The 10,998-nt window shown below is 54.6% G+C and overlaps 1 protein-coding gene across 2 annotated transcripts; it reads right to left on the bottom strand.

Annotated features, from left to right (window-relative positions):
• Positions 1–181: 181 nt before the first annotated feature.
• Positions 182–7,243, bottom strand: STAP2 (signal transducing adaptor family member 2). 2 transcript variants are annotated; one of them, XM_004771443.3, is made up of 13 exons: positions 6,896–7,243; positions 4,633–4,704; positions 4,361–4,483; positions 3,956–4,012; positions 3,420–3,520; positions 3,136–3,270; positions 2,307–2,376; positions 2,113–2,215; positions 1,929–2,003; positions 944–1,105; positions 770–859; positions 605–679; positions 182–340 (listed from the first exon to the last, which is right to left on the bottom strand). In XM_004771443.3, exons 1-13 carry the CDS (start codon positions 6,995–6,997, stop codon positions 270–272), a joined length of 1,236 nt encoding a protein of 411 aa, XP_004771500.1. In that variant the 5' UTR covers positions 6,998–7,243; the 3' UTR covers positions 182–269. The 2 variants fall into 2 exon arrangements, with proteins under 2 accessions (XP_004771500.1, XP_044942316.1); XM_045086381.1 differs by lacking the exons at positions 2,307–2,376; positions 4,633–4,704; positions 6,896–7,243 and having other exon boundaries at positions 3,420–4,012; positions 4,361–4,450.
• Positions 7,244–10,998: the final 3,755 nt, after the last annotated feature.

Genomic DNA, 10,998 nt, shown 5'->3' with positions numbered 1-10,998 from the left:
GGCTGGCACTGAGCGTGCCCCCGACCTCTCTGGACCTCAGCTTTCCTGGCTGTGAAATGGGTCTTTCCTATAGGGTCAGGTGGCAGGTGTGGCCGAGTGGGCGGGGCTTGCTGTGGGCGGGCATCTGACCTACACTGCCCACCCCCCCCCAAGCCAGGCCAGACACATCAGCCCCCAGGGGATCACTTGAGCTTTTATTCTGGGGGAGCTCTTGGCTTGGCTGACTTCCACAGCTGGAGAGCGGCTCACGGATCCCCGGCGCCTGCGCCTCAGTGCTCCAGCGCGCGCCTCCTCTGCAGTTTCTCTTCCAGCTCTGCTGTCAAATCTGCCAGCTTTGGGGCTGGGGAGGGTGGGAGGTGACTGAGGCGTCAGGTGCACGGGTCGCAGGGGGTTGTCCCTCGTCCATGCCCTCCCCCCACCCCACATCCACCCGTGACTCCCTGCAGAATCTGTGGGGCCCCGTGAAAAGTGAAAATGTACCCAAGAGCCCCAAGGAGTTTCAAGACTGCCCGGCATCAGACCGAGCATGGGGCACTTCGGAGCAGGGGTCCCGCGTGGCTGCGCTGGCCGCCCACTGGGGAGCACAGACCCCCACATGCCTCACCTGTTGTGGGGAAGAGAGTCTGCATTGAGCCCACCGCTAGCTTCTTGGCCAGGCCACTGTTGAGGACTTTGGGCTCTGGAGGAGAAGGCAGATGGACAGATGAAGGCCAGGGCTGGCTCTCGCCTGGGTGAGGGAAGGCCCCCGGGGAGGCAGGAACCCCCCTACCTGGCTTGGGGACAACAGGTGGCTTTAGAGGCTTGGCCTGAACCTTTGCCAACTTCCTGGGCTTCGGGACCTGTCGACTGGGGGGAGGCACTGCGTGGACAAAGGTGTGGTGTGTCACCTCCGGCTTTTAGCCCCTCCCCCGTCCCCAGCTCCCCTCCACACCCCCCCACCTACCATCCCCATTCATGTAGTTGGCAGCTGGGTCATCTCCGATGGGGATCACATAGTTCTCGTCCTCGTCCTCGTTCAGGAGTGGGGGTGACCTGTCCTGGCTTGCCACAGGCGTGATGGGCAGGGGAGGCAGCTTCTTGGGGCCACCCGAGGCCAGTGTGGGCCCTGGTGGGAAACGGTAGTTCCCCATCTGGGTCCACGTGGTGCAGGGACACCTTGGCTTGTGTCTGTGTGCACCCGAATGTGGACGTCTGTATACATGCTGGTATCCAAGCATGTGACCCTGTGCGTGTGCGTGTCCGTCCCTCATCGTAGAAACCTGTACACTGAGTGAATCCACATAGTTGACTATATGTAAAGGGTTTGCACACCACACCTAAACGTGTGCGAGCACGGCACTGTGTGGATACTGAAGTGTGTGCCCCCGGCTCGTCTATACCAATGTGCACACCCACGTACCTAGAAATGTCTGAATTTGTGCCCACGAGTGAGCATCTGTGTGTACACGCGTGGTTGTGGCTTAGGTGCGTGCACAAGGGTTCCCCCCTCCACGCATCTGCCCAGCCCCAGGAGAACCAGACTGCTCACCCCACAGACCTCTCCAGCCTCTTCTTCCTGCTCCCTAAAGAGGACCACCTCCCACCCCAGCAGCCAATCTGGATCCCATCTCTGGGTAGTTTCTTGCTCCCGGTAAAGCTCATCTCTAGCTACTGAAATCCTCTGAGACCTTAAGCAAACACGCCCTCCTACAGGAAGCCTTCTCCTACACTGCCCCCTTTCTCTCCCCAAGTCTAGGCGCTGCTGCCTCCAGCCACAGGTTCTACCTCACGGGGCTGGGAGCTGTCCAGCTCCGCAACCCAGAGGGCAGGATCTGGGTAATTTCTGGGTCTTTGCAACTCTGGGTACAAGATTGGACACGGGCGGTGCCATGAGGGTCCCACGTCTCTCCTCAGTCTGGCCCAGCCGCGGCCGCAGGGCGGGGCATCACCTGGGCTGGGGGCCGCGGGGGTCGAGCTTGCCACCCATACTCTCTCGCCGTTCTCTTTATCCGCCTCCACGTGGCCTAGAACAGAGAGCGGTCCTAGAGGAGGTGCGGCGGCTGGGCATTGACCCCGGGGTGGCCCCCGGGCACGTACTGGACCCCCCCCCGAGTTCCCCGAGGCCGCACCTACCTAGAACCTTCTCGTAGTCTTCGTCCAGCAGGAAGGGCACCAGCGCGTTATTGGTGTGTGACACGAAATAGTTGACCACTGAGTCGAGTGAGGCACAGGAGAACTGGAGGCGGATAGGGGTCTCAGTCAAGGCTGTTGTGAAAGGGGCGCACAGCCCATCACTGCGCATCGCCGGACCCCGGCCCGACGCTCACCGGCTCCTCCACGTCGATCACATATTTGGGGCCCTCACGCTTCACCTTGTAGTGCCGGACCACCGACGTCCTGCACGGGCAGTGGTGAGTGGGTGGACGGACTCCGACCAGGGAGGACCCCGCCCTTGTCCTGGGTCCGCCCCCACGGGGGGCCTAAACTCTTCCAGCTCCGCGGCACGCTGACCACGCCCCGTCCTGGCGTGCCTCTCGGCCGAGAACCAGACCCTCAACGGACTGCAGCCCCCGGGAAGACCAAGCCGGACAGGTCCTGGCACTGCCCCCAGGGAGGACATGGTCCTGAAGGCTCCACCCCCGGAGGCCATGCCTCCCGTATGGCCCCGCCCACCAGGGTGCTGACTCCACCTTCAACCGATCCCGGAGGAAGCTTTATGTCAGGCTCCGATCCGCCCCCAGAGTGTCTTCACCTCCCAAGCCTGAGTCAACCACTGCGGGGGAGGGCCGGGGCGTGACTCCACCCACAGGTCCTGACCCCGCCCAAGGGGCAGGTTAGCATCCCTGGATTTGATTTCTTCCCCGCTCCAGAGGCCCAGACCCAGCCGATCTTAATGCAAAGGTCTGACCTCGCCTGGAGTCCGTCCCGGCTCCAGGATCTAGCTCCTCTCCCGAGGGGGATCCACCGCCCTGTTTGGTCTTTAGCCCCGCCCCCAGGCACCGACTCCCTCCCGCATCCCAGAGCCGCGCGGGCCTCAAGACCCCACGCTCCGGGAGCTCGGGCCCCGCCTCCAGAGCCTTCCCCCTCCCCGCGTCCCAGCTCTGACTCCGCCCCCACGCTCGCCCCGCCTCCCGGCCCGAGGCCGCGCAGGCGCACCCGTTGAACGTCTGGCGCGTGGTGACCGACACGTCGTCCCCGCCGTCCCCGCTGGGTCGCAGCAGCAGGTTTCCGCAGTCGGGGTAGCGCTCCAGGAGCAGCTGCGCGTCCAGCCGGCTCACCTTCAGGAAGCAGCTGGGGCGGGCCGCGTCCCTCGCTCAGGGCAGGCCCCGCCCCCGGACCCCGAGGCGTCCCCTGCACCCTGGCCTGTCCTCCCCTGCTCTCCCGCCCCGCGCCTCTGTCCGCCGCTGTCCCGGGGCCCCTCGGCCCCGCGGGCCACTCACGGGGGCAGCTCGAGCGCGCGGCGCGCCTCCTCTTTGGCCAGGGCCTCGGCCATCATGTACAGGTGTCCGGGCAGCAGGGTCAGGTTGGACGGGACACGCAGCTGAGGGACGATGGGGCGCCCGAGGACGCCCGGCCGTCAGGGCTCCAGCGGCTTGTGCCCGTGTCCCCGATGGGCTCCCTGAGGTCGGGGCGCGGGCCGAGCCAGGATGGGAACCCGGGTCTGGGGGATCCGCAGCCCCCCAGGACAGGGGCCAAGAGGCCTTGCAGGGGACGTGAAGACACTTCACTGATGGGGAGGACAGCGCAGATGCTAGAACGAAGGCCAGGTGTCGAGGCCCGGAGCCTGCGCGGGGCCACGCGGGGCACCAGTGACCACAAGAGGAATCAGGAATGTTGACAAAAACTCCAGGCAACGTTCGCATGTTTGATGTCCGTGGGCTCCGCCCGGGCCACGGGCCGCCGTGTGGGAGGGGCTGGTTCGGGGGATGCAGGGTGGAAAGAGCGAAGAGGACTCTGAGCAGGCGACCGCTCTCACCTCGACCACCGTCAGGATGAAGCCTTTCCACATCTCCCGAGACTCCAGGCTCTCTGCCTGCGGAGGGAAACAGAAGGAGGCTGCGGCGGTGAGCCTCGGCCCACTCAAGCGTGGAATGCGAATGAGGAATGGCAACTGTTTTCAGGGTTAAATGAGGAAGGACGGGTTAATTTAGGATGTCTGAACCGAAGTCCTTAGTAATGTGGGATGCTGTCCCCTAATGTCACTGAATCAGCATTTATTTATTTGTTTTTTCTACATCGACTTTTTAAAAATATTTTATTTTTGCAGTTGTAGAAACCAAAGTGTAGAAAAGCGAAGTGAGTGGCCCAGGGTCACCACCCCCCGTGTGACTCCATCCTAGTGGGTGTGAATGGTGAGTGTGGCAGGGAGGGTTGGGCTTACCTTGAACTTGATCTCTTGGTTCCGGAGGACCAGGCTGAAATAGATACCAGGGTCTCCTGAACTTTCCCAGGGCACCTCATCCGTGAGCTTCACAAATGCTCCTAGGACTAACTTCTCCACATGCTGGGGATCCAGAAGCAGGAGTCTGAGTGCCAGGCTTGTGACTCACCAGGCCCTCTGGCTTGGCCACACCACCCCGGCTCTCTGCTTGGTCCTTGAGGTCAAGCTTGGGGCTAGGAGATCAGCTCTCCAGCCTTCCTGCCCATCCTTACCTGGGAGTCCCGATTGCTGTTATAGAAATAGAGAGTGCAACCCTGGAGGCCTGCCCAAAACTTCTTGTAATCCTGGGGACCAAAGGTAGAGAGCAGAAGATGAGAAGGCAAATTCTGGCTGCCTCCAGGACACCCACTCCTGTCTCAGGACCTTTGCACTGGCTGTTCTTGCTGCCTGGGTACTCTTCCCGGAGATCTTCACAAAGTTTCCTTCATTGCCACTTTTGGTCTTTGAACAAATGTTGCTTTCTCTGGGAGGCCCTCCCCATCCATGGCCCAGCTTCTGGGGACCCATTGTTCTTTGAGAAAGGATTAAAGAGAACTTGGATGGAATGGGAGATCCAGAGCAGCCTCTCAGTGTACAGAGGTAGGAGCTCTAGAAGAGAACTGAACTAACCATCCGCCATCCATCCGTTTACTCATCCGCACCTACATACATCCCCCTTCTCTGTGTCCAACCCATAGATATTTACAGCAATCTCCTGATTTCACATGGTTCTGGACTCTAGAAGGACTGTAGCTTCAGGATGTCTCCCCAGGATTCTGATTTATAAATGTCCCAACTCTCAGGAGGTCTAAGGGGCTGACAGCCAGGACTGTAAGCTTCTAGGTTTTTTCCCAGGAAATATTCCCGAACACCTACTCCTCACCCAATCTTGTTATTGGGTTGCAGGCAAAATAATAAATGAGACATGGCTCCTGTTTCAAAATAGATTATCTTCTGGAAGAAAGCATGTATACTAAAATGTGGTGTGCCTGGATGGCTCAGTTGGTGAAGCGCCCGACTCTTGGTTTTGGCTTGGGTCGTGATCTCGGGGTCCTGAGATGGGACCCTGGAGAGGACTCTGCTCTTAGCAGGAAGTCTGCTTGAGGAATTCTGTCTCTCCCTCTGCCTCTGCTCTCCCTCCCCTCATGCCCTCTCTCAAATAAACAAGAACTTAAAAGGAAAAAAGAAAACATAGACACCAAAATCCTCTAGGGAAACGAAATTAGTACACCAGGAGGGACAGACCCTGAGCCTCGAGGTCACAGAGGACGAGAAAGGCCCTCCAAGTGGGAATCTGGGAAGACTTCCTGGAGGAGAAGGTACTCTAGTCCATAATGATAGCGAGGATAGTTCTCATATTGACAGCTAGCATCCATTCATCAATCCACCTGTCACTGCAACCGTCTGCCTCCCTATCCATCTGTCCATCCATCTATTCATCTGCATATCCACCCACCCACCCATCTGTCCGTGTAGACATACATTTAACATTTACCGAGGACCTACTATGTGCCAGGCACTGGGAACAGAGCAATAAGTGATTAAACTCAGCATGGTCAGTCCTGCTTCCTCGTGGACCCACTATACACCCCAGCACACGGTATTTAACTGCTCCGTGCCTCAGTTTCCCCACCTATAAAATGGCCATAGAGATGTACCCACCTCGAGGGTTGTTGTGAGAATTGGGTGCGTGAATGCCAGTAAAGCACCAGTGATGGTGGAATCAAATCCGCAGACCACTGAGGGCTACCCCTCTCCTGTAACCTTGACTAGGGCCCTAGCCCTAGCATACCCATTTTGTACTAGAGAAAAATGAGGCACAGAGACAGAGAGTCACTTGTCCAAGGCCTGGGCATCAGGGAGGCTTACTGCAGGGATGTGAAGCTCGTTCGTGCACTCTGGGGCCAGGCCTTTCTGAGCCCCTGGGGTCTCGATGCTGTCTAGGCTGGGGAGGATGTGGGCACTTGGAGGCACAAGGAAGGGAAGAGGGAACAGCAATGACAGTGGCTCTGGGGGTGGGCAGGGGAAGCAGCAGGTGGGTATTTGGGGTTGTAGTGGGAGATGAGTGTGAGCAGTGGGGGGGGGGGCTGGGGCTTCAGGGAAGGAGTATCTGGTCCTGCCAGATGTGGCCCCCACACCTTGCACTGTCCCCACATGCCACCTGTCCTGGCCTTGACCCCTGCAGCTGAGGTTCATGGTTTCTTAGGGACTAGGGGTGGGACATGGGAGTCCGAAGGCTTCCCATTTCCTGGTGGAAGTCCCTGATCCTTCCTGTATCCAAAGAGACAGAGAGACTGGGAGGGAGACCCATGGAGACCGGCAGGGAGAGGCACAGAGAGAGAGAGAGAGAGAGAGAGAAGCTTGATGGTGGACCGAACTTTTCCCAGCCCCCAGCACATGCCCTGCTCCATTCAGTCCCACCCGTCGCCCTTGGCCAGATGCAGAGTTCTAGGCCACCCAGGAGCCCAGCTGTGCCAGCTCCCTGCCCCACCTTACCTGGTCGTGGGGTCCCTTCTTCTGCAGAAAGCTCTCATAGTAGTGTGAGGGTAGAGCACCCTTGTGTTTGGGGATCCGGGGTGGGCTTAGGGCTGAGGCCATGGCCTGGCCTCTCCCTCCAGTGGGTGTCCCGGGCTGGGCCAGGAAGCAGAGAAACAGGTTCCCGGGGAATTTCCTCTTCTGTCAGCTCCCCAGCTCCCTCCCCTGTCAGCTCTGGGCCAGGCTTGTCGCAGGGAAATCCCAGCCTCTCTGGTTCCCCAGCAGGTCTGGGAGGTCTGCAGGAGTTGCAGAGGAGGGAGCCCCGGGAGGCTTTCAGGGCAGGGCAGAGACTGGACAGAGGGCTCATGGGGAGGAGGGACCTGCCTAAGCAAAGGTCTGGATTTGAGAAAGGGAGGAGCAACGTGTCAGAGCGGCAAGCGCTGTGTCACCGGAGAGAGCACAGCAGGACAGAGCATGAAGATCTGAATGTCCCTTTAGCCCAAACTTGCCTAAACCTACCAAAAAATCTTGCTGGGTTAGGGGCGCCTGGGTGGCTCAGTGGGTTAAGCCTATGCCTTCGGTTCAGGTCATGATCTCAGGGTCCTGGGATCGAGCCCTGCGGAGGCTGCTTCCTTCCCTCTCTGCCTGCCTCTCTGCCTGCTTGTAATCTCTGTCTGTCAGATAAATAAATAAGATCTTTAAAATAAATCTTGCTGGGATTTTGATAGGTATTGCACCTGTATATCGACTGGGGAAGACCTGACATCTTTACTATGTTGAGTTGTTGTTGTTGTTTTTTTTTTTAAGGAATCTCTACACCCAAGGTGGGGCTGGAATTTACAACTCGGAGATCAAGAGTCACGAGCTCTACTGACCCGTCCCTGTTGTGTTGTGTTTTATCTATGGACATGGTCTGTCTCTTCACTTATTTAAATCTTTGGTTTTGTTCATCAGCAAGGTATAGAGCTTCCTCATACAAGTCCTGTGTGTGTTTTGTTAGACTTATATCTAAGCATTTTTTTCCTTTTCTTTTTTTTTGAGCAGTTACAAATGGCATTGTATTTTTCTTTTTTTTTTTTTAAATAAGATTGTATTTATTTATTTGACAGAAAGAAGAAGAAAGAGGGAGTGAGAGAGCACAAACAGAGTGACAGGCAGAGGAAGACGGAGAAGCCGCAGGCTCCCCAAGGAGCAGAGAGCCCAACATGGGGCTTGATCCCAGACCCTGGGAATCATGACCCGAGTTGAAGGCAAACATTTAACCAGCCGAGCCACCCAGATGCCCCGGCATCATATCTTTCATTCCAGATTTCACTGCTAGTAGACAGATGTGCATTTTTTTATTTTTTAAGGTATAGATTTTTATTTTTTTTTAAATTTTATTTATTTGTTTGAGATTGAGAGTGAGTGAACAGGCATGAGCAGTGGGGGGAGAGGCAGAGGGAGAAGCAGGCTCCCTGCTGAGCAGGGAGCCCAGATTCGGGACTGGATCCCAGGAACCTGGGATCATGACCTAAGCGGAAGGCAGACGCTCCACCAACTGAGCCAGCCACATGCCCCCTTTAAAAAAAATTTTTTTTTCAGGTGACTCTTTTTAAAAAGTTTTATTTAAGGGGTGCCTGGCTGGCTCAGTCAGTAGAAGATGTGATTCTTGATCTTGGGGTCATGAGTTTGAGCCCCAACTTGGGGAAGTAGATTGTACTAAAAAAAAAAAAAAACTTTAAAGTTTTATTTAAATTTCAGCTAGTTAATATACACATTATATTAGTTTCAGGTGTACAGTATAATGATTCAACAATACCACACACCACCCAGTGCTCATCCGAAGTCCTCTCCTTAATCTCTATCACCTACTTCTCTCCTCCCCTCTGGTAACGATCAGTGTGTTCTCTGTGGCCACGACTCTATTTCTGGGGGCGCCTGGGTGGCTCAGTGGGTTAAAGCCTCTGCCTTCAGCTCAGGTCATGATCCCAGGATCCTGGGATGGAGCCCCACATTGGGCTCTCTGCTCAGCGGGGAGCCTGCTTCCTCCTCTCTCTCTGCCTGCCTCTCTGCCTACTTGTAATCTCTGTCTGTCAAATAAATAAATAAAATCTTAAAAAAAAAAAAGACTCTAATTCTGGGTTTGTCTCTCTCTCTTAATGTCTTCTGTGAATCAGCTCTTCCCAAACTCCTGGTACTGTTACTATTTTGCCCCCTTCCCATAAGCCATCATAAGTACATAATAATGATGGAGAAGATTAGAATATGATGAGAATTACCAAAATGTTACACAGATAAGAAGTGAGCTAATGGTGTCGGGAAAATGGTGCAGCTTGATGCAGGGTTGCCGCAAACCTTTAATTTAATAAAAAATCCAGGGGCGCTGGGGTGGCTCAGTGGGTTAAAGCCTCTGCCTTCTGCTTGGGTCATGATCCCAGGGTCCTGGAATCAAGCCCCGCATTGGACTCTCTGCTCAGTGGGGAGCCTGCTTCCTCCCTCTCTCTCTGCCTGCCTCTCCACCTACTTGTGATCTGTCAAATAAATAAATAAATAAATAATTTTTAAAAAAGATTTAAAAATGCAATTATCAGTGAAGTGCAATAAAGTGAAACACATTTGCCCGAGGTGGTCCTGTATGCTTCTTGGCATTTTCCGTGAAGACCATCACGTCATCTGCAAATGGGGCTAGTTGTATTTTTTCCTTTCCAATTTGTATGCCTTTCATTTCCTTTTCTTGTCTTATCGCACTGGCTAGAATTTCCAGGACTGTGCTGGATATGGGTGCCCTGTTCCTTCTGTTATGGGGAAAACGTGTAGTCTTTCACCATCAAGTAAAATGTTAACTGAAGATCTGCGGACATTCTGCAGCATGCGGAGGTGGTTTCTGAGGGCGTCTGCCTTCAGCTTAGGTCATGATCCCAGGGTCCTGGGATCCAGTCCGGAATCTGGGCTCCCTGCTCAGCGGGGAGCCTGCTTCTCCCTCCTAGCTGAGTTTGTGTCATGCATGGGTGTTGAATTTTGTCAAGTGTTCTTCCTGCATCAGTTGAAATGCCCTTCTAACCTTTCTTCCTTAGCTTGTGTGTTGGTTTTCTGTGGCCGCTTTGACACTTATTTTAAATGTAGAGGCTTAAAATGACACAGATATGTTACCCGCCAGCTCTGTACAAGTCCTACATGGATATCAGAAAGCTGAAATCAAGGTGTTGGCAGGGCTGCATTCCTTTCCGGAGGCTCAGAAGATGAACCCATTTCCCTTCCAGCGTCTAGAAGCTTCTTGCATTCCTTGGTTCATGGTCCCCTTTCTCCATCTACAAATCCAGCAATGCAGGTACAATCCTTACGTCGTATCACTCTCAATTTCTTCCATTGTCACTTCTCTCTTCTGCTTTTAGGAAACCCTGTGATGACTTTGGGTTCACCCAGATAATACAGGATAATTTCTTCAAAGTTAGTTGATCAGCAACTTAAATTCTATCTGGACCTTAAATCCTCTTTGCTATGTAACCTAACATAGTCACAGGTCCTGGGGATTAGGATGTGAACATCTTTAGGGAACCATTACTCTACCTACCACAGCCTGTTAAATATGGTGGATAAGATTGATTTTTTTTTTTTCAGTTAAGATTTTAGTTATTTATTTGACAGAGGGAGACACAGCGAGAGAGGGATCACAAGCAGGGAGATTGGGAGAGGGAGAAGCAGGCTTCCCGCCAAGCAGGGAGCCTGACACGGGGCTTGATCCCAGGACTGTGGGATCATGATCTGAGCCAAAGGCAGATGATTAACGATTAAGTCACCCAGGTGCCCCTCTTGATATAACTTTTTTTTTTAAGATTTTATTTATTTATTTGTAAGAGAGAGAGAGAGTGAGAGCGAGCACAGGCAGACAGAGTGGAAGGCAGAGTCAGAGGGAGAAGCAGGCTCCCCGCAGAGCAAGGAGCCCGATGTGGGACTCGATCCCAGGATGCCGGGATCATGACCTGAGCCGAAGGCAGCTGCTTAACCAACTGAGCCACCCAGGCGTCCCGATATAATTTTTTTAAATTTTATTTATTTATTTGACAGAGAGAGATCACAAGTAGGCAGAGAGGCAAGCAGAGAGAGAGGGGGAAGCAGGCTCCCCACTGAGCAGAGAGCGGGAT

Source organism: Mustela putorius, unplaced genomic scaffold (assembly GCF_011764305.1).
Source record: "Mustela putorius furo isolate JIRA1106 unplaced genomic scaffold, ASM1176430v1.1 tig00000095_pilon_pilon_pilon, whole genome shotgun sequence".
Lineage (NCBI taxonomy): Eukaryota > Metazoa > Chordata > Mammalia > Carnivora > Mustelidae > Mustela > Mustela putorius.
The sequence above is the reverse complement of the archived record's forward strand: the minus strand, read 5'-3'. Positions and strand labels throughout refer to the sequence as shown.